Here is a 22,351-nt window from a genome sequence, read left to right as displayed (position 1 = left end):
CCCAAGGTCCCTCCTGCTGCTAGTTGGCCCCCATCCAGGCACACTGCTCCGCTTCCCAGACAGGAAACCTGCTGGAGCTAAGGTGGCTGGGACTTTGGTGGCTAGGGCCACCCAGCACTGGGGCGACCCCGGAGCTGGGGCCATGCTGCCCAGCGCTTCAGGGCTCAGGGGGAATGCACACCTCTCAGTGCTCCAGGGCTGGGGGGGGGGTGCACCCCACAGTGTTCTGGGGGAGGGTGTGTGTGTGTGCTGGGGCCCACCCAGTGCTGGGAGGAGGTGGCCATGCACCACCCACCCGATGCTCCATTCCTGGGTAGGGGCCTGCAGACCTGGGACTAGGGAGCAGCTGGCTGCTGCAGGAGAGCTCAGGGGGCAGAAGGGGTGGGGCCTCAGGCAGAAAGGGTGGATTGGCCTGGGGGCTAGCCTCCCCAAAACTGTGGTTCACCCACCGCCCATGCCCTTAGTACTAGCTACATCATAGAATCATAGGACTGCAAGGGACATAGAGTGGTCATCTAGCCCAGTCCTTGTAACTCATAGCAGGACTAAGTATTATTTAGACCATCCCTGACAGGTGTTTGTCTAACCAGCTCTTAAAAATTTCCAAGGATGGAGATTCCACAACCACCCTAGGCAATTTATTCCAGTGCTTAACCACTTTGACAGTTAGGAAGTTTTTCCTAATGTCCAACCTAAACCGCCCATACTGCAATTTAAGCCCATTGCTTATTATCCTATCATCAGAGGAAAAGGAGAACAATTTTTCTCCCTCCTCTTTGTAACAACCTTTTATGTACTTGAAAACTGTTATGTCCCCTCTCAATCTTCTCTTCTCCAGACTAAACAAACCCATTTTTTTCAATCTTCCCTCATAGATCAAGTTTTCTAGATCTTTAATTATTTTTGTTGCTCTTCTCTGGACTTTCTCCAATTTATCCACATCTTTCCTGAAATGTGGCATCCAGAACTGGACACAATACTCCTAATCAGAATGGAGTAGAGTAGAATAATTACTTCTTGTGTCTTGCTTACAACATTCTTGCTAATACATCTCAGAATGATGACTACTTTTTTTGCAACAGTGTTACACTGTTGACTCATATTTAGCTTGTGATCCACTATGAGCCCAGATCCCTTTCCGCAGTACTTCTTCCTAGGCAGTCATTTCCCATTTTGTATGCGAGCCACTGACTGTTCCTTCCTAAGTAGAGTATTTTGCATTTGTCCTTATTGAATTTCATCCTATTTACTTCAGACCATTTCTCTAGTTTGTCCAGGATTAAAATTTAAAATTATCCTCCAAAGCACTTGCAGCCCCTCCCAGTTTGATATTGTCTGCAAACTTTATAAGTGTACTCTCTATGCCAGTATCTAAATCATTGATAAAGATATTGAATGAAACCAGACCCAGAACTAAGTGGATTTTGCACTCATTTAAAAAGAAAAAGAAAAAAGAAAAAACAAGCACAAAATCTGTGGTATTCCTTCATTTCTGAATGCTGAAGAAAATAGAATGGCATACAGATGACCCCTAGAGGTCTCATTGTTTAGAACATAGACTGTACTTGTACATAAAGCCTGGTCTGCAGTACAGAACTAACCAAGTTGAAACATGGTTGTGAGACATGATTATGTCCAGACTGTGCTGTATCAAGGAAGCACAAAAATTTATATCAATTCTATTCCTAGTAACTGCACTTAAACATGGTTATTTTTATAGAGCAGACGTGATCTTTGTATGACAGTCAATGTTAAAGCATAATTAAAAACCTACCTTGAGAATGGTGCTGGTAACTTCTTCCTCAATTTTGTGACATAAGTCCCAAACCTTTAAGAAAAGTTCCCACCATTTAGTTATAAGGAAATTTTATGAGCACAAAGATAATTTCTATTCCATACTGGCAATACAGTCTCCTATGCTTTTATTGTCAACAATCAAGCCATAAATGGTAGATAAAGTTTATTACCTCATGTGTAACTAACCTTTAGGTTATTATAGATATTTTATTGTCATCCACCTACACCATTCCTATGGCTGGCAGAATGGATACAGCCTAAAGGTTAATGATTTGACAATCTCTCTAAATAGTATTGAGCCAAAATCAGACCTTGTGCAGAGTTGGTGCAATTCCCATGGAAGTGTTGCAGCCAAATGCAAAGACGGCATAAATGGCAATGTACGTTGAACAGAAAATTTAAATAAGTGTAAGGGATAGAAACAATTTGAACCAATCTGCTATACTATGTGAAAATGAGCTAAATTGCATGACAGTGGGGTTGCAGAGGGTATACCAGTAAAGCAGCTAACTAGAAGATGAAAAATAAATAAGGAGTGGGCAACTTTATATCTCACATGTTATTTTTAATTGCTTTTTTCTTCCTCTGTCTTGGCATGCAAGTTACACTCATTTTGCACACTCATCATGTCAAGTTAGTGCAAATTACTTGCCACTTAGAAGTTGATCAGCAGAGGGATGTAAGTGGATCTATTTAATGTAACTCACTCTACCCTTTTTTTTACCACTATCAAATTTGGACCACAGACTAATAGACTGTCTAGTCCCTCCTTGAAGGGACTTGCTAAGATGGACCCAGACAACACTGACATTTATATAACTTCATAGTTTGAGTCTATTTTTAATTTTGATGAAATATTTTATAGAGACAGAACATGGATGGTTAGTGGGTTGAGAAGCATCTGTTTTATTTATTCTAGATTCTTAAATCTGGCAGGAATACTGAAAAAATACTGTTGCTAATATGTACTATGCACATACTAATTACTGAATTATACAGAGGTATTCATTATAACACTGTCATCCCTTATTTGTTCATACAAATTGGTTTGATATTTTCCTGTTGGCATATTAGAAATCTCTAGTAAATGCATGTAAAAAAACAGAAAGCAATGTTAAACTACATTTGGAAGTTATTAATAAGGTCTATGTGCTAATAATCACACATACTGAACAAGAATCCAGTGATTCTCAATGTATCAATTTTGTTCGCTGAAACAACTTTGCTTATTATTAAGATTAGATTTAAACAAGCTCTGAAAATCATAAAAATGTAGAGCTGGAAGGGACCTTGAGAAGTCATCAATTCCAGCCCACTGTGCTGTGGCAGGACCAAGTAAACCTAGACCATCCCTGACAGGTGTTTTTAAAAGATTCCGATGATGGGTACTCCACAACTTTCCTTGGAACTTTATTTCACAGCTTCTACCCTTATAGTTAGAAATATTTTCCTAAAATATCTAACCTAGATCTCTCTCGCCTCATATTAAGCCCATTACTTCTTGTCCTACCTTCAGTGGACATGGAGAACAATTGTTTTCTGTCTGGTTTATAACAGCCCTTACGATATTGGAAGACACTTATCAGGTCGCCCCTCAGATTAAACATGCCCAGTTTTTTCAACCGTTCTTCATAGTTTGGGTTTTCTAAACCTTTTATCATTTTTTGTTGCTTTCCTCTGGACTCTCTCCAATTTGTCTACATCCTTCCTAAATTGCCCAGAATTGGACACAGAAGTCCAGCTGGGACAATTGCCTCCCATGTCTTATATACAACGTTCCTACTAATACACCCCAAAAACATACTAACCTTTTTTTGCAGCTGCATCACATTGACAACTCATTTTCAGTTTGTGGACCACTGTAACCCCCAGATCCTTTTCAATAGTACTACTACCTAGACAGTTATCCCCCATTTTGTAGTTGTGCATTTGATTTACCCTTCCTAAGGTTATGTCTACACTACAAAATTAGGTCAATTTTACAGAAGTCAATTTTTACAAATCAATTTTATACAATCGATTGTGTGTGTCCACACTAAGTGCATTAAGTTGGCAGAGTGCACTCTCACCTCCGTGGCTAGCATCGACTTACAGAGCGGTGCACTGTGGTTAGCTATCCCACAGTTCCCAGAGTCTCCGCCACCCATTGGAATTCTGGGTTAAGCTCCCAATGCCTGATGGGGCAAAAACATTGTTGCGTGTGGTTTTGGGTTCATGTTGTCAGTCACCCCTCTCTTCGTGAAAGCAATGGCAGACAATCGTTTCGCGCCTTTTTTTCATGCAGATGCCATACCACAGCAAGCGTGCAGCCCACTCAGCTCACCAACACCACCGCTGTTGTGTCCTGGGCGCTGCTGTCAGCAGACCGTGCAGTAGGACTGCTAACCGTCGTCATACACCATTTCCACTGCAACTCTGCTCTCTTGCTCTTGTCTCGATAGTGAATTTCTCCATGGTATATGGCTCATCCATGACTGCTATTAGCAAATTTCTTCAAACAGCCAGAGATGATGACAGTAGATTGGGAGGTCTCCGAGTTACTACAAAGAATTTTTTCCCAAGTGTCTGGCTGGTGGGTCATGCCCACATATTCAGGGTCTGATTACCATACTTAGGGTTGAGAAGGAATCTTCCCCCAAGTGAGATTGGCATAGACCCTGGTGGCTTTTTGCCTTTCTCTGCAGCATGGAGTGTGGGCCACTTGCTGGTCTGAACTAGCATAAATGGTGGATTCTATATAACTTTAAGTCTTTAAATCAAGGTTAGAGGACTTCAGTAACTCAGCTAGAGGTTATGAACCTAATGCTTGAATGGGAGGGTGAGGTTCTGTGGCTTGCAGTGTACAGGAGGTCAGACTAGATGATTGTGATAGACTCTGAGGCCAGAAGTGACCATGAGTCAGATTATTAGATTCCAAAAGATCAACTGCACCCATGCTGCAGTCACCAACCTGCTTGACAATCCTGCTATGCCATCATATTTGATCTCAACGTGGCCCCTAAAGTTCCAGTTCTGCCAGCCAACTCTCACCCACTGCGTAGCCTTCTCTTCAGGGAGAAGAGAGAAAAGAAATTTCCTGTGTCCTCATGACAGGCTGCAGGACAGCTCCATGGCCACTGCCACACCCCCAAACCTGCCATCTTGATGTGCATGAGAAACCAGGAGGATCTGCTATAACAGTGAATCAACTATCCTTGCTCCCACCTCATCTGTGGCCCAGTGCACACACATACCTACACACTGGGAGCCACTGTGGTGCTAAAGTTTCACACCACAAAGGAGGTGCAAACTCCTGCAGAGGAAAGGGCTGTTTTTAACCAGAAGTTGCACTTATTTTGTCCAGTTACTGCACTTGCTTGTGCTGATCCAGTTGTTGAGCACCAAGCAACGTGATTTGCCTGTGCCAATGCCATGACTGCAGGTACAAAAGTGGTGGCTACATATATAAACTCCAAGACCACTTTTGAAGATTTTGGCCCCTCATAATTTTAGGTACTTGTAGCTAGTGGAATGACTCAGCAAAACAAAACAAAAGCCAGCAATGTCTTGTCCTTAAGAAACAGATGTTTATAACATAAATAAACAGAAGAGAAAAAGAAAATCTTCATTCACTGAGCTCTTCTGCAAAAGACAGGGAGAGAGGAGCTGAGGTTAACCTCTTGCCCACCAAAGAAAAAATAGTGCACCCTGTGCCCATCATAATACCAAATTGTCTTATATGTATTATAGCACTATTAGTAAAATATAGGACCAAATTCCAGTCTGGCACATTGACACAACCTCATGGACTTCAGTGGGATTGCATAAATGTAAACTATGAGAAGATTTGGTTACATGCAGTTTCAAAGAAAGGACTAACATTTTAAAAAAGTCAATAGTAACATTTTAAACTTGATTCTCAGTTTCAGAAGTAGCTAATAGACTTAGGAAATGGAAAGTACAAGTAAGAGCACCAAACCTGAAGAGCTTTCAGATAGTGGCCAGAACAAGCAGGAAGACCAGGAAGATTATAATAGTTAAGGCAAAATATTACTTGAGAACAGACATTTTAGCAGCAGATATAGCTGAATAATGACATCTGTTTGATATATTAATATTAAACAAATTCAACTTAAAGGCTCTAGCAACCCAACTAACATGAGAAGCAACGTGTACATCAGAATCCAAAACCAAGAATCCTCACTACTCACCATGATGCAAGAAGACTTCACCTTGAAGGAACGGAAACCAGGGATGGCACTGAAGTCTAGGAACAAGGCCTCACTTTTATCTGCATTCAGCCTGGGGGAATTCTGGTGTATTCACTATGTTAATACATATGTCAATCATTGTGAAAGAAGGCGAATATTCTCAGAACTATGGGGAAGAGCGAAAAACAATCTGAGCATCAGTAGCAGTTATGAGCTTTGTCATGTTAATTAACAGGTTGTAAACACAAAAATGAATGAGGAGCTAGGACAGAGCCCTGAGGCATTCCCACAGTTCAATTAGGAGATCAGACAAATTATTCTTCATAGGATATATTCCAATATAACTCTCTTCCGGTCTGTCCTGAACATAGCTGCTGAAATGATCTTCCGTACCTGTTCAAACCATGTCAGTCACCGCCAGTTTCTTTTTGCTCACTGTAATAAAGTTTAAACTTTATCTCCACCTTCAAAGTCCTGCCCAATTCCAACTCCCCCCTGCACCCAAACTCAGTGTCTACTCTGTTTCTTGGTATGTTTTCTCTTTGCTCAATCAGTGATGCAAACTTCTCTGGCCACTTGTATGCATCTTCAGGTTTGACTGCTCTAAGCTTGGACTCTGACTCAGATTTGAGCCCAAGCCCCTCTCTTCCATCTACACATAAATCAGTCTGACTCAGGTCAGCAAGCACTAAACTCCTGTCATGAATCAGGTTCAAACCCTGTCATTTTGCAGTGCGGCCACAGATCAAGCCACAGCCCCAAGTCAGAAAGCCTGGGTAATGTGGATGTATTAGCATGGCTGTGGCCCAGGTCCAGCAATTGTAATACAAGATTTACAATGCAGTGTGAATGCTTAAGCATGGGAACACCAAGTCCACAAGCCCAAGTCCCACAAACCCAGGTCTACAATGCAATGTAGACATACCTTCAACATGCAGCCTCCACATCTCCTGTTCTGGCCCCTATGCATGGAACAGTCTCCCAAATCCCAGTGCACCAAGACCCCACCCTCTCCTCATTCATATCCCCAAGTCGTCTTCCTGGAGACTCACAAATGCTAACCTACACCAATCAAAACAGAACAGGGAGATCTGCACTATTCACTACACTAAAAACTGAATTGCATCAGTGGAATTGCACCAGTGTATCAGTAGCACACTGCATTCATATTAGTTATCAGCTACTTGGTGCAGGTTTGCTCCATGTCCATCCTAGTTCTCAGTCCACCACTGCAGTTGTACTACATTCTGGATACCTTATCTCACAGCTTCTTGCATCACCGCAGTGACTTGTGGGAGATTTTGAAGAGCCAAATGATATACCCAGGGAGATTGAGGGAGGAGTGAATTCTTCGTATAAACCATTGTAGTTTCCAGTTTTGTCTCAAAGATTTAGGTAAACCAAACAATTAGAACATGCTCCTCGTTCAGCTAGATACGCTTCTGTTAGAGTTCTTGAAAACTAATCTCACACAACTCAGGAGAAGGTTGTCGTACCTGTGGAAAACCAAAATTGAGACCAGTAGTTAATCAAATTCATGATGCAAGATTCATACCCTTCAGATATGGATATGCCAGCTTCATGCCCCATTTCAAAATGGGGTTCACTGGGTGGAGTGCCATTTTTGGGTCTAGCTCATGTCTACAGATTGTTGGGACTGGGTTGTTTGAAACCTGGGATGAGCAGCTATGACTACAAAATTTCCGAATCGAGACATTTTGTACCTCTGAAGCAAGCTCACCCAAACACTGTCATGCTAGACCACTATCGTGCTGGTTAGTCTATAGAGTAAGCACCACTAACTGCAGGAAAGGAAGAAAAAAAAAAAAAGCAACTACTCTGTAGAAGCTGGCTTCCCCGGATAGCTGTCAGTCAACTGGATACCAGTGAGGATTGAGGTGTCACGGTGGGTGCTCTTGTGGTGGAAATTTCCCTGAAGCACTAAGCACCATTGTACTGCAAAGCTTCCCAGAGATCCTGCCGGGACAGCCCCCTCCCTCCTGGCCCACAGTACTTAAAAGTACAGCCTACTCAGGACACAGCATACAGATCACAAACTATATTTACAGCCTTTTTTGTCCTCCTGAGCAAATATAACCAGCATGTCATCCTGCAGTCTTAATTCTCAATAGGGCTTCTCACCTGAGTGCATTAATACATATTTCTCTTTATTATTGTAATCACATACATTCATCAGTTTTATTTAATTTTCAAGGATTATTGGATGTGTGCGAGAGAGACACATACAAAGGGAAAGGGAAAAGGAAAGAGAGACAATGAGAATATTAGATTCCTCTCTCTCCATTAAACACTAAAAATATTGTACACAATTTAAATTCCCAATGCTCTCAGTTTACATGGTTTAGGACAATTTTTCCTCTAGGCAATACTTGAGATGTTTGTATTTAGTGTATTGGTCTAGAATGTATGAGCTGACTATTAGCAACTAAGCAATTATTACTACAAATGCATATGATGTTGGTACGTAATTTCCACTTACAGGCTATATGATTCTGGTTCTCTGAAAATCCCACCTTGCAGGATTTCTTCTCCTGGGTTTTACCTCCTTTCAGGCAGATCCAACAGGAGTAGTTCTGGCAGTATAAATAGAACAGTTCTGTTCCACAAGAGAAGGCGGATGTCATACAGCACTGCTCTCAAGTATACCCCCGCCTTACAGGTGCCTTATGCACAGCACCCACTCAGGTTTTTTTCAATCAATTACCCAGGCGAGATTTGTTAAAAACCTATATCCTGTTTGTGGTTCTGGTTTAACAATTAACTCACTGATTGGTTGCTCAAGTTCACACCCACTCTGGGCCCAGGGTTTCTTGTCCCTGTTCAAGAGGTCCCAGCTCTCCTCCTGCAACTGGGTTGTACATCAAACAGTCACTCTCTTTTAAAACAGGAGACTCCCAGCTCTCCTCAGAGTTGCTAGCACTTTAAACCAGGGGTGGGCAAACTTTTTGGTCAGAGGACCACATCTGGGAATAGAAATTATGATAGGGCAGCACTTACAATAGACATAAGATACCAGAGTAGTGAGAAACTCAAAAGAGAAATGACCTCCCAGATTTCACAGGCTGTATGCAGTGCTTAGGAGTCTAGAAAGGCAAGAAGGGTTTTGGGGAGGGAAAACACAGCAGTTGAGGTAGTCACATCAGGACATATGCTTTCTGCTTCATTTTCTGTTGCAGACATATTGTGTGACCTTGGGCAGGTCACGTAACCTCTCTGTGCCTCAGTTTCACCATCTATACAGTCATAGATTCTCTTAGATTTTAAGACTAGTAAGAATTATTGTGATGATCTAGTCTGACTTCCTATATAACAGAGGCCTTAAGATTTAATTAATTCCTGCTTCATGTCCAATAGCTGTAGTTGAACTGGAGTATATCTGTGAGAAAAAAAATCCAGTCTTTATTTAAAGATTTCCAGTGATAGAAAATCCACCCCAACCCTGAATAAATTGTTCCAATAGTTAATTATCCTCATTGTTAAAAATTTGCACCTTATTTCTAATTTAGCCACCTACCAACAACTGTATCTTGTTATACATTTGTCTGCTGGAGTGAAGAGCCCCCTCTTTCATCTAATTTTGTCTCCCATGTACATAGTTAGACTGTAATCAAGTCACTCCTTAACAGTCTCTGATAAGCTAAGTGAAATTGGGTGTAATTCTCAAGCATCACACCATTCCTGGGAGAGAGGTAATTCTTTCATGATTTGAGATCTTCAAACAGAAGTTAGTAGAGAAGTGCAAAATATTCTCACCCTTCCTCACACTCATTCCTTCAAGGGGAAAAACACTTAGGGACACAATTTTTGTTTTAAAAAGCACAAGATCCACACACATCTGCATGCACATGTAAATTTTACAGCTAGTACACTTATGAGTGCAAATATTGTTATATGAAATGATGCATGTATATTTGAATGCAGTCTGAAGTCTCTTAACATTTTAGCCTCATCTTGATTATTTCTCCTTTTCTCACATCTTTGGGCAGTATTTTTTCCATGGCATAGAAAAAATTCATTTCCTCAGACATACACCACAAAGCTAAGCACTGAAGTCCACAGCAAATAGAAGGTGCCATTTGTCTGCACTTTGAAAATGTAGTTTGACTTCTGAATAGAATATGTACCAGAAAGTGCCTGATTTCCAGGGGATCATGGTGCAGTACAAAGAACCTGCAATATTTTGTCAGATACTTAGTTTATTCTGATAGCTACTCAAATTATCTTTACGCTAGAAGCGAGGCTTTTATGGCTTGCATTATGTATGAAACTTTAGAGAGGCTTTCAGCTTTAATTATTCCACACAAGAGACAAAACCCGTCATTAAGAATTCAGTGTATCATTTACACGATAATACGAATCCCTTTCTTCCGATGAGTTTTTGGATAACAATGACAATGCTCTGCTGTTTTGACTCCTCATCATCTTAAATTACATCTTCACGGGTGTGCTTCATATTAGTTGCAACAATTATGAAAATAAGTTTTATCATATGAACTTCTGACTGGGATCCATTTCAGTGTCATCCTGCATCTCTCACTGCATCGAGAATGTTATGGTTTCAAAGCTCAAGGTGCTTAGCAAAGGTCATTCGCTTGCCCCTTGCAGTGAAGTTAGAAGCTGATACATGAGGCGTACCCAGGGCATCTTCCTTAGCCATATAGGTCTGCAGGACTATAAGGAGTAAAAAGCATTAAAAGAATTGTTTGTCCGTAAAGCAAACAAACACACAAGCAGTGGATGCACTGAGCAAGGAGACAGTTTTGTATAGTCAATTGACTGACTTTCACGTAGTTTTAATTAGTCTGTTTAAAATTTATGATTTGTATTAGAGTGAGGGGAGTCACCCAATAATCACACCTGTTGTGCTAGATGTTGCATAGGCAAGTGCCAAAGAAAACAGACCCTAGCCCAGCAAGCTTACAACCTAGATCAAAACAGGATGCAACAAATGGGCAAGATAGATAAATGAGGTGGGATGGGTGGGAGCATGAAGTAACAGAATGAGTAGTGTTGAACAAAGAGCACAACTCCGTGCTTTAGTAGTATTAGGGTAATAGACCCCCTCCCACTCCCATATGTACATCTTTACACTATGCAAATACAGGGGAAGATGTGGAATCAAGGAGGAAGTAGGGAAACAGTGTCAAAGGCAGCAGAAAGTTCAAGGAGGATGATAGGGAAGAGGATGCAAGACTTAGCCAGAAAAAAAGGTCCTAGAAATCATGGTGAGCATGGTTTTGATGGCGTAAAAAAGTAATACCGGAAGGGATTCAGGCAGGAATTAGCTGGAAGGAAATCAAGGTAGCTATTGTTTTTAACAAGTTCAAAGAATTTAGAGGGAAAGAAGGAGATGGGACAGTAGTTAGAGGCAAGTGGGTGTTAGGACATGAACATGTCTGAACACTCACAGGACGAATCCAGGAGAAAAAGGATGAGGCAAAATGAGGGACTGAAAAAAGGGAGGAAGAGATAGCAGCTAGGCAGGGATGGTCTCAGGGGAACTGTCAAACATTCACATGTAGAGCAATAAATGTGTTTTTCCATCTAGCACACAGTTAGTAGGTCACACTGCCGGCCACAGATTAAACATAGCCATTGGAATTCTATTATCTTTAATATGGAGGAGCATCCCACTGGGATCACTGCTTCTAGGACACAATGCTCCTTCTTGAGTCAATCCAAGGCCATAACCAGTTTTAATCAAGACAGAGCACAGCATACTTGTCCAGCACTTGTTCATGGGGTGTACTTCCATATTACAGATAAGGGCAGTTGCAACTGTTCAGTTTAATACAAGTTAGACTCAGCCCTTAGCTCCTGTCAAGTTGCTAATATATTAGCTGAGCAAAGTTTGGATGCGTCTGATCTGACAGAATCATTCTGACAAGATGACTCACGTAACAGCAATCTTAAATTATTTTGTTTGTTTTTACAAAATTAAAGATACAGAAACCTCAAATACATCCCTCAGTAACAAAGTACCATCAAGGAAAACTAGCTAAACATTTCTGCATACATAAAAATAAATACACTCTAATATCTTTGGTTAAATTGCTTTGCCAATAATCAGGAAGCTCATGAAAAAGACCATAATAAAAAAAATCCACATGAAGAATCTGTCCATCACTTTTGCTACCTTTTTCCACTCAATTCCTTTAGCGCGGTTTGCTTTATGGTCTCTAACGCAATTAGCAATATACTCAATATTCTTTATCAGTACTTTATAACAGGAGCAGCAATTAACAGCATCCTCAGCATTTTCACATTGAATTCCATTGCTGTTATTTAAATGAACATTCAGCTTTTTCTTTAGGTCAGTGTCATTGTTTCTATTCCTGGAAAGTTGACTGGTCACCACCCTGTGTCTGTCCTGCTTTTTCTGATACTTAAAATCCTCTCTTAATTTATGTTCTTCTGCTTTCGCTCTTTGTGGACTTGTACAATTTTCACCCACATCATAAACAAAAAAGATCTTTGACATGTAGTCCAAAATAACCACCCTGGCCCACTGTGGAACAGGTTGGGCTTCTGCTCCACAGTGATGGATATTCATTATAATGATGGTCAGTGCAGTGGATGCTGTGATCATTGTCATAGTTGCTATGTAATATTTGCCTGTAATGTAAAAAATAGGGAAAGTATTATTCAAGTTAAAATCACCCTGTGCAGAAAGGAGAAAAAAAATCCCTCAACATTAAGCGAAATGTGAGAAGCTATCAAAAGAGGTCAGAATTCTGGAATCATCCTAATGCTCTGTAATTATGTTTGCATTGCGATTTGCCACTTATAATAGAGTTTAAGTCCATTCAAACAAATAAAATCTCCCACTGATCATGACCTATATTATACCATTTCAAAAGATTAACCACCTAATTATCAAGATATATATTCACACTCTCAAATGCCCCAATTTCAAAAAGCACCCATGTTAAAGTCTTTTTAAAAAATGTTCACAGTGAATCTCACATGTTTTTAGGATCCCTACAAAATTTGCATCAACATTTACACACTTCACATGTTACACCACTTCCTGGTGCATAAATTAATTTGGAAAAAAGCCCACCTATCATATAAAAGTGATTATATTAAATTATCATAACTGTTGATTTTCACCATAGAAGCAGTGAAGATCACATTTTTCATCTAGATGCAAGAAGGGCTGGGAATGTCTGCAGCTCAGTGGAACTAGTGGGGGAAAAAGGGGAGCCTGGAAGCTGAGTTGTACAGGAGAAGAAGGCATATAGACGCTTCTTTACTTTTTCCCAACAGATCAGCTAGGGCTCACCAAAGGAAGGGGTTAGGAGGAGTCCTAGTTCTGCACGGCAGAACAAGCTGTGCTGTAGGTGTGCTCAGATTCTATAGAGCCTAACAGGTTCTCAAACGAGGCCACTTAGGAATCAGTCAGTATATGGGAGTTACACCCTGGGATAGCAGGCTGCATGGTAAGTGGGAAGCTAGAAACCTACAGCATAAGGGAAGTCTTCTGCAGCATACCTGCTCTGAATTGTATTAAAAAAGGGCTCTCCCACTCCCAGGCAAGCCACAGAATATCCATCAGGTGGGCCAGAGAAGACACTAGTGCTTCTCCCCCTCCTTCTCTTCGTGGATAATTGAGCTGCTCTTCAGCCCCCACACATCTGACCTCTTCTCCAGAGAGTTGTCCCCAAATCTTCATATAACCTCTGCCCTTAGCTCAACTTCCCAACAGCCAGACCCTGCTCCTTGGAATCAGGGCTACCTGTGGAATTTAAACCAGGATCAGAGTCTGGGATGGAATTGAGACAGTCGATTTCCTTCTATGCTCATGGGGGAGAGAAAGTGCAACCCCACCCAATATGCTCTGACCTCTTCAATCCCCTAGCCATAGCAAAGGGGCTGTTCCTCAGCTCAGCTGTGCAGAAACAAACAGTCATAGGGAGCACTAATGCTTGTCTGGCTTCTCTATCTAATAGAGCTGCTATGGTTTGCAGTACCATGTCCTGTGGTATCAGGACTCGTCTCTGGTAAGCCATAGCAGGTTAAACAGGTGCAGAAGGCAGGGAAGACTTAGACTATGGCTACACTTGAAATTTCAAAGCGCTGCCGAAGTGTGAGTGTGGTCGGAGCACCAGCGCTGGGAGAGATCTCTCCCAGCGCTGCACGTAAACTACATCCCTTACGGGTGTAGCTTGCAGTGCTGGGAGCCGCGCTCCCAGCGCTGCGGCACTGATTACACTGAGGCTTTACAGCGCTGTATCTTGCAGCGCTCAGGGGGGTGTTTTTTCACACCCCTGAGCGCGAAAGTTGCAGCGCTGTAAAGTGCCAGTGTAGCCAAGCCCTTAGTGCTCACCCCTTCTCCATCACAGCTCAGCTCATCTTCCCTGCACCTCTCCCTCTTCCCATCCAACAAGACACATGATCCTCACCTTCACAAACTCCCTTTTGCTTCCAACACACAACCCACAATGCTCTCATCCATTTTCTCAAGACAGCATACTTCAACCAAATGAATCACTACACCAGTACCTGGAGCACCGTGTGGTCTCTCAGCCAATTACTGACCCAGTATAGCTTGTGAATCTGCGAAGATGACATCTTGAAGTGTCTGACCTCACCCTCAATTTTCCTTCATTAACACTGCAGCCCAGTTTTTAGCACATCCATGTCTTATTAATTTATCCCCATGCAGCACAAAATAACCTTGTCATAGTACTTCACTATATTTGTACAAGTTCCATACACATTTGAAGTATTACACAAGGTTTTAGAAACTTTGTATCACAATATTCATCTTTCCAGATTCCATTAGTGGTATGTAGTCTCCCTGACAATAATCAACCACTATTTATAAGCCATGATAAAAATCTGAAATACCCACCTATCAAAGGCACGTTTTCAGAAGGAGGCATGCTCTCTGCAACCATTAGCTGAAATACCGTTAGAGCAAGCAGAACTGTAACACCAAGTGACACTTTTTCCCCAGAGTCTGCAGGAAGGTAGAATCCCAGTGGGGCCAGGAAAGAGATCAAAACACAAGGGAGCAGCAGGTTAAATATATAGAAGGAAGACCTCCTTTTCAAGATCAGTGTGAATGTAATATCTGGATACGGCTCAGAGCAACAGCCGTATGTGATTACATTCTTAACAGCTGGCATTCCATGAATCTCCCACTCCACATCTTCTATAAAGTCAGATAGATCTCCACTGTCCAAAGCATTGATTATGTCTACCTGATTACCATTGTAGGTCCAGGAACCAAAGGTAAGGTTACACTGCTGGTCATCAAAGGGAAAATAAGATACATCTACCACACATGAGCTCTTTGTTATAGCTGGTGCATCCCAAGTAATTTTTCCATCATATCGCAATACTACATTTGTGTTCACTGGTTCTGAAAAGTCATCATCAGCCCTAAAAAGACAAAATGATAAACAAAATTAGAACACAAAATATATCAGAAAATCAGGTTATTAAACACATCTCTGAATTTACATCATTTACTTAACATTGTATGGCTGTTATGTGTGGCCACTCTTATGGCTATTATTGGACAGACTCAGCTGTGTGTCAAAGACCCAATACTGCTAACATAGAACTGAAATTCTCCTTAGCACAAGCAGGGGATTTGAGTGCTATTCCTGATGCAACTGTAAAGTTCAGCATGCAGCATTAATGACAAACTTGAAATCCTAAATGACCATGGATTTGCTACAGTATTTAGGCTGTCACAAACAAACATGAAAAAGAAAGATGGCCTTGTTGTTAAGGCAGAGTCAGATGAGAGTCCATATGTCTCCCAGACCTGAGAAGTATCCAATGTGAGGAGCCCCTGAGCCCTTCACGTCATGTGCAACACAAAGATGTATCTTTTGGTCTCATGGAGCGTAAACATTTGGGGCTACATTTTACACTTATTAAAATGTTCCCTGCCATGCCGAAAGCCTAAATACTGTACCATTGTGCTAGTAAAATTGATTGTTCTAGTTTTACTCTCCATCCTAACAACAAATAAACTAGCTCAGATAAGGGCAATTCAATGTTTGAAAACCAGCTTAATTCACAACACAGGTAAAGACATTTTTTCCAAAGTTTTTTTTTCCTCTTGTGGTGTCCCTTTCTAGCAGGTGATATTGTGAACCCAAGCTCTTTAATAACATCTCTTTAATGTAAACACTTGATCAAACCATTTTAAACAGATTTTGAAAGATAGTTTCTTCTTATAAAACATTTCTACTTCTCCGTTTCTGTAGGAAAAGGCACTTTTTCCACATAACGAGTCAATTATCTGGAAGCTCCCTAGTACTTCATGTGTAAAGAAAGGTGCTGCGGCTCAAGCAATTGGTGCTACGGCTCAAGCAATTTTTTTTTACTTTCATAACTGAGGTGGCAAGTCCAGAGGTGGTGAGGCTAAGAGCTGCCAAGCCTAGAGGTGCCAGGGCTCAGCCCTGACAAGTGTGTAGTAGTAGGACTCAAGGCCCCTGTTCACAGCATTATATTAAAACAGAAATTGCCAAACCATATCAGACCAATGGTCTGTCTAGTCCAATATCTTATGGCCAGATCCAGACACTCCAAAGGAAGGTGCAATAAACTGGAGGAGGATGGTTATGGATTAACTCACCCATAGGGAAATTTCTTCATATATATTCATTTATAAAAGAAAAATATTAAATCTAACTATGTGGTTGTGCTAAGAAACAGCCCCTCCAATTGTACTTACTTGTTATACAGGACAATGTCTGGTCTCCATACCAGATTGCTAGGAATCCTGATAGAATCCAACCCATCATATTCATCTTTGTCCCACTTGAGATATGCATCATACCAACTTTGTCGAATCCATAAATACGCAGTCAAAATTTGGTTTCTTTCATCCTGTAAGGAGTTACTATATACATAAACATCTCTAATCTATGACTCAACAAAAACACACTTTGTTTCAGGGGGAGTTCATTTTATAAACATAATGTGTTTCTTCTAAGACTGACTGTACTGTAAGTCCATAATGTCAGTTCAGAGGTACCAACTATGACAATTCCCACTGATTTCTCTGGAAGCCGTGCAGGCTCAGACCTTAGTTTGGTACATACACATGTTAATGTTTACATTATTTTAAATTACCTACCGTTCAAAACCCATGTGAGGAATTTTCTTCACTCTTTGCAGACACATTCTCCTTTGACTTCAAAGTGAATCTGACCACGTTCAAACCAAACCAGTTTTCCAAGCAAAAATTATAGGGGGTTGGGAGTAGGGGTGGGGGGCTAAACTAGGACTTTTTATTGGAAGCTGGATACAGCACTGACTGTAAAGAACTACTGCTTCTGCAAAACAACAGGTAAACTAGAGAGAAAAATAAGGCATCCAATTATTTTTTATTATTATTTGCTTCAGTGCAATGGGACAAAACAAACACTTTGATGCTGAAAGAAATCAGTATATAATTGTTGTTATAAAAGAAATCTAACATCTTAACCATCTTTAGGTAGTTAGGTCATAATGGTGTAAATGGATGAGTACATATTAGAACAGAAACCTTTGAGGAAACATTATTAAAGTTATCACTTTATGCCGGAAAATGACAATTGTTCTCACATCTTCAAGTGAAAAATGAAGTTTTAAATTTTGAATCCCATGCAGTTTTAATGCATCCGATGAAGTGGGTATTCACCCACGAAAGCTCATGCTCCCAAACATCTGTTAGTCTATAAGGTGTCACAGGATTCTTTGCTGCTTATGCAGTTCTAAGAGTTTACAAATTGTAGGTGTGGAAGTTTGCATATTTCTAGAACATGGAACTGTCTTGTTACTCACCATATCTTTAATTTGGGACAGTGTGATCTGAAGAGTGACATTCAATGCTTTATCTGTGTCTTCCACTGGTCTCAGAGCATTTGAGTAGTCTTCAAACAGTTCACTGAATAGCATTTGAGCATATTTTCCTTGTGCAGACTCCACACCTACATCAAATAGTATATAAAATATATCACATGAAATAGTGTCCCCAAGGCTCCAAATAGCATTTGTTACTATTAGAATACATACTGCCATCCAGCTATTATACACATACTGTACTATATCATATTTAATATAAAAGCAGCAGAGAGTCCTGTGGCACCTTATAGACTAACAGACGTATTGGAGCATGAGCTTTCGTAGGTGAATACCCACTTCGTCGGATGCATGTAGTGGAAATTTATTCTATTTAATATAGAATATATGTAGCAAATCTGATGAGACCCATGCAGAATAGGTCATTAAGTTGTAGTAACTAAATGGATATTATAAAATTAATGTTTTACATCCATTTTATAAAACACTGTGCAATATTATAGCCCTTTTTATCCATAGATTCTACAGTCTTTTTCATAGGACAAATATCATTATCCCTATTCTGTTGATGGTAGAAATAAGGCCCAGAGAGAATAAGGCCCAGATTTTTAAAGGAATTAGGTACAGGCGTTGCAATGCTGAGCATAACTAATTGATTTAGGACAGGGGTGGGCAAACTTTTTGGTACGAGCGCCACATTGGGGAATAGCAATTGTATGGCAGGCCATGAATGCTCACAAAATTGGAGTTGGGGTGTGGGCTCTGGAGCGATGCTGGGGATGTAGGAAGGTGCTCTAGGCTGGGACCCAGGGGTTCAGAGGGCAGGAAGGGGATCAGGGCTGGGGCAGGGGTGCGGGAAGGGGTGCAGTTTCCGGCAGAGGCTGCGGGCTCTGGAAACAAGAGGTTTGGGGTGCAGGAGGCTGCTCTGGACTGGGATCGAGGGGATGGAGAGCGGGAAGGGAATCAGGGCTGGGGGCGGGGGGTTGGTGCATGGAGCGAGGCTCATGGGGTGCAGGCTCTGAGTGGCACTTACCTCAAGCGGCTCCCGGAAGCAGTGGCATGTCCCTTCTCCAGCTCCTATGTGGAGGCACGGCCAGGTGGCTCTGTGCACTGCCCCGTCCGCAGCCATCACCCTTGCAGCTCCCATTGGAGCGGGTAGGAGCCGGAGCGGGGCCATGCTGCAGCTTCCAGGAGTCACATGATGTGGCCCCCCGACCCAGTGCCCCAGCTGAAGCGGGGCTGAGCCACCTGGCCCTCAATCCGGCACCCCAGCCGGAACAGGGCCGAGCTGCACAGTGTGGCTCAGGGGCTGGCTTAAAACAGCTTGCGGGCCATAGTTTAGGAGTTTTACTGATTTAAGAGCCTAAATCTCATTTTCAAGGGGGATTTAGGTTTTTAGGTGCCTAAATCACAGCAACTGTCAATGGGGTTTAGACTCCCAAGTGCCTAAATCCTTTTTGAAAATGAGATTTAGGCTCCTAAATCAGTTAGGCATTGCAACACTGAGTGCAGCAATGCTGAAATACTTTTTAAAAACTGGCCCAAAGTGATTTACTTAAACAATCACTCAGTTGCTGAGCTAAGAATAGAAACCAGGTCTGACTTTCAGTCCTCTACCCTAGCCAATGGCTTTGTGCTGTCTCCATACATACAAATATTGCTCTCTACAAGAGAGGGCTGAATACTATTTATAAAATTTGCTCCTCTTTTATGGCATTCATGTTTGAATAAATAATTAGACGAATTTTGTTCATTATTTGGCCAATGGTAGAGTTGGCTGAATAATTAGTGAATATATTCATTGAATAATTTCTTCAATTAATTTTTGCAATCTTTTCCAAAGAATAGAGTATACGTGAAAAAGATTTTTTCTGTTATCCTTCGAGCTCGACAGATAATCCACTGAAATTCTCTCTTTAAAATGAGAGGTTTACAGATTGCTTTGTCCTCTGAAGTTTCTCTGTGTTGTACTGATTTATCTTTAGATGGAGTCATAGATTTCAAAAAGCAAAGGACAAAGATGTTAACATTTGTCTGACCTATGCAAATTCAAATTCACGCAAGCATGCAGCAAGTATTTCAAAGTACTTCACTCTTCAGCCATTTAGCTGTTCAATTATTAGTACTGCAATTCAGGACTAACTACAGTTCAAACAGCCAGCTTCACTGGAAAAAAAAGCAATCAAAGCTAATGAAACTATTTAAACAGCATTTAGGTTCAACAGTATGTAATCAAAATCGTTATATTTCTGCAGTGCTTACTCAGCAATGAGATAAAATAGGCTGAAACAGTTAAGAGGATCCACTGCTGCCCAAACTGCATTTTTTGGGCACTCCAAACTGTGAAGTCAGTGAATGCACTAGGAATGATCAATCAAGTGTATAAAGCAAGCGTCAAGCTGCACACTGATACGGGGAAGTGCTCTCACCTTGAAGTATCACTGCTGTGAAAACCAACCAAAGGGAGAAGCAGCAGCAGAAGGGAAGGCTATTTCTCTTCATTTTGAACCTTGAAGTAACTGCTCCTCCAGGAACACAAAAATTATTTTCAGCTTCCAAAGCTGAGACAAATTAGTTGTGCAGCAGCACAAAAGCTGTGAAGATACGGACGTGCTGCTGGTAAGAGCTCTGTTCTCAGCGGCAGCAAGTCTCCTGTGTCCTGAGCTGAGCCCCGCTGAGCACCCCACTCTGCTCTGGTAACCTGAGAGCTCCCACTCTGCTGCTCAGTGAGAAGCCAGACAGATGGGATATCAAGAGGACACACCTCATGTAAAGCTTATTCTTTCCACAGTGTTACTGGCTTTTTCTTCTTACTATTAATGCATCAGTAGAAAGTCAGTATATGAAGAATAGCCCATTCACACTCTCTCAATCTGGGCCAGATTCTGTCACCCTTATGTTAGTAATAGTTTAGTCTGTGCAGGTCCACTGAAATCAGTGAAAATTCTTGCAGAGTAAGTCACTACTCAACGTGAGGAACAGTGGCAGAATCTGGCCCCATAAGTATAGAATTCTTCCAGGACAGTTCAACCCCAATTTGATGGAGGCCTTAGTGACATGAAACTTTACAAAAGGGAGACAGCCTTTGGCATGGGTGGCACATGAACCCCCCTTCAGGGAGGCTAGGCATGCAGCCTCATCCCTGCTGCCTGAGACCTCACTACTACCCGAGCACCACCCTCCTCTCACGGCCAGAGATGCCCCAGCCAAACAGCCCTGGGCTGCCGGCTGGTCTCAGTGCCCACCCACACACTTCGTTCACTGACCAGCCCCAGTGCCGGGTTGCCAGCCGGCCCCAGCACTGGCCCAACATTGGCCCACTCACTGGCCCCCACCACCTGGTAGTCTCCAGCCAGAGCTGAGCTGCTGCCAGCTTGGAGGAGAGGGTGCAGCATGGGCAGGGCCAGGGCTTATCTTAGGGGAGGTTTAGCCTCCCTGGCCTATTATACCCACTACCCATGGCCTTTAGTGTTTGTTACACAGATGAATTTGTGAAATATGTCTCACATGGGCATGACAGCCTCAGGTTTAAAATACTACAAGAATTTGACCAAGATTTTTCATTCTTACTCTTAATCTCAGTGACCTGCAATAGATGCCCAATGTTACTCATTTGTTTATGTTCCTCATATTGTTAGTCAAAGGAATTCGTTCCTTTCTTCGTGGCCAAACAGTAGTTTGCTGGCATTGTAGGTGCCTTTTGACTGATCAAGCCATTGTTCACTTCCACCTCTCTCTCTCTCCTTTCCATGTAGATTAATCCAGTTTGAAGAAGAAAAGCACCAGGGTTCAGTGAGGGGCACTAGATCATTTTTGCCATCATTTTAGAATGGGCAGTGACGACTATATATCTATCTGAAACTGCAAGAGGAAGTGTAGATAAGTAGAATGAAATTACTAACAACAGAATTCAGCCAGGACACATCTGGCTTGTGTAATAAGATTAAATACTACTCTCACCAGATTACACTCACCAGTTCTTTCTGGTGAAAGTGAACTGGTATTTCCAAACAAAAAATACTTTCCTTTTAGTAGCATTCTTAGTACCATGTGACTAGTGTATGTGCTTAGCATTCTACATACACCGGTGAGATTTGTGGCCAAGTTTAACAGCTAAACAAGTAATTTCTATAAGAGTACCTGTAATGAAATCTCTCTCCGTCACATCATCTGCTGAATTCCCAAAAGGAAAAAATATATAAGTAGTTTAGAAATAAGAGAGGTCAAGGTGGCCCTTAGATTGTATGTAACAAGTTGCTTTCTCTTTAGGAAGCAGGGCACACAGCGTTAAAGGGGATAGCTTAAACAGTTATTGGATATGGTCAGGTCAATGTGATCTCAGAGGATAACATCAGTCTGTAGCCTTTTTGTCATTAGGCTGGGAGTAGATACTGTTGGTGTGTCCCAGTCCTTGGAGAGATTAGGGGGTTGTCTGAAGGCCAGAAGAGGAGGTTCAGGAAAGATTTATTTCAGGATGGAGTCCCATTGAGATTGAGTTGTAATAGTTTGATGATCATATGGGTTCCAGTGTG

At 41.7% G+C, this 22,351-nt stretch overlaps 1 protein-coding gene across 1 annotated transcript; it reads right to left on the bottom strand.

The window, feature by feature from the left end:
• Nucleotides 1–12,054: 12,054 nt before the first annotated feature.
• Nucleotides 12,055–20,321, bottom strand: CHRNA9 (cholinergic receptor nicotinic alpha 9 subunit). The gene is made up of 5 exons (XM_030564234.1): nucleotides 20,249–20,321; nucleotides 17,802–17,947; nucleotides 16,708–16,862; nucleotides 14,866–15,398; nucleotides 12,055–12,623 (listed from the first exon to the last, which is right to left on the bottom strand). Exons 1-5 carry the CDS (start codon nucleotides 20,319–20,321, stop codon nucleotides 12,055–12,057), a joined length of 1,476 nt encoding a protein of 491 aa, XP_030420094.1.
• Nucleotides 20,322–22,351: the final 2,030 nt, after the last annotated feature.

This window comes from Gopherus evgoodei, chromosome 5 (genome assembly GCF_007399415.2).
Source record: "Gopherus evgoodei ecotype Sinaloan lineage chromosome 5, rGopEvg1_v1.p, whole genome shotgun sequence".
NCBI lineage: Eukaryota > Metazoa > Chordata > Testudines > Testudinidae > Gopherus > Gopherus evgoodei.
The sequence above is the reverse complement of the archived record's forward strand: the minus strand, read 5'-3'. Positions and strand labels throughout refer to the sequence as shown.

Excerpts from the sequence above, each read along its gene's own strand:
- CHRNA9 (XM_030564234.1), bottom strand. The coding sequence starts at position 20,321 with ATGAAGAGAAATAGCCTTCCCTTCTGCTGCTGCTTCTCCCTTTGGTTG. Across the intron at positions 17,948-20,248 it reads CACAGCAGTGATACTTCAAG|GTGTGGAGTCTGCACAAGGA; the intron begins GTGAGAGCACTT and ends TATTTGATGTAG. Across the intron at positions 12,624-14,865 it reads TGAAAACGTGCCTTTGATAG|GCAAATATTACATAGCAACT; the intron begins GTGGGTATTTCA and ends TTTACATTACAG.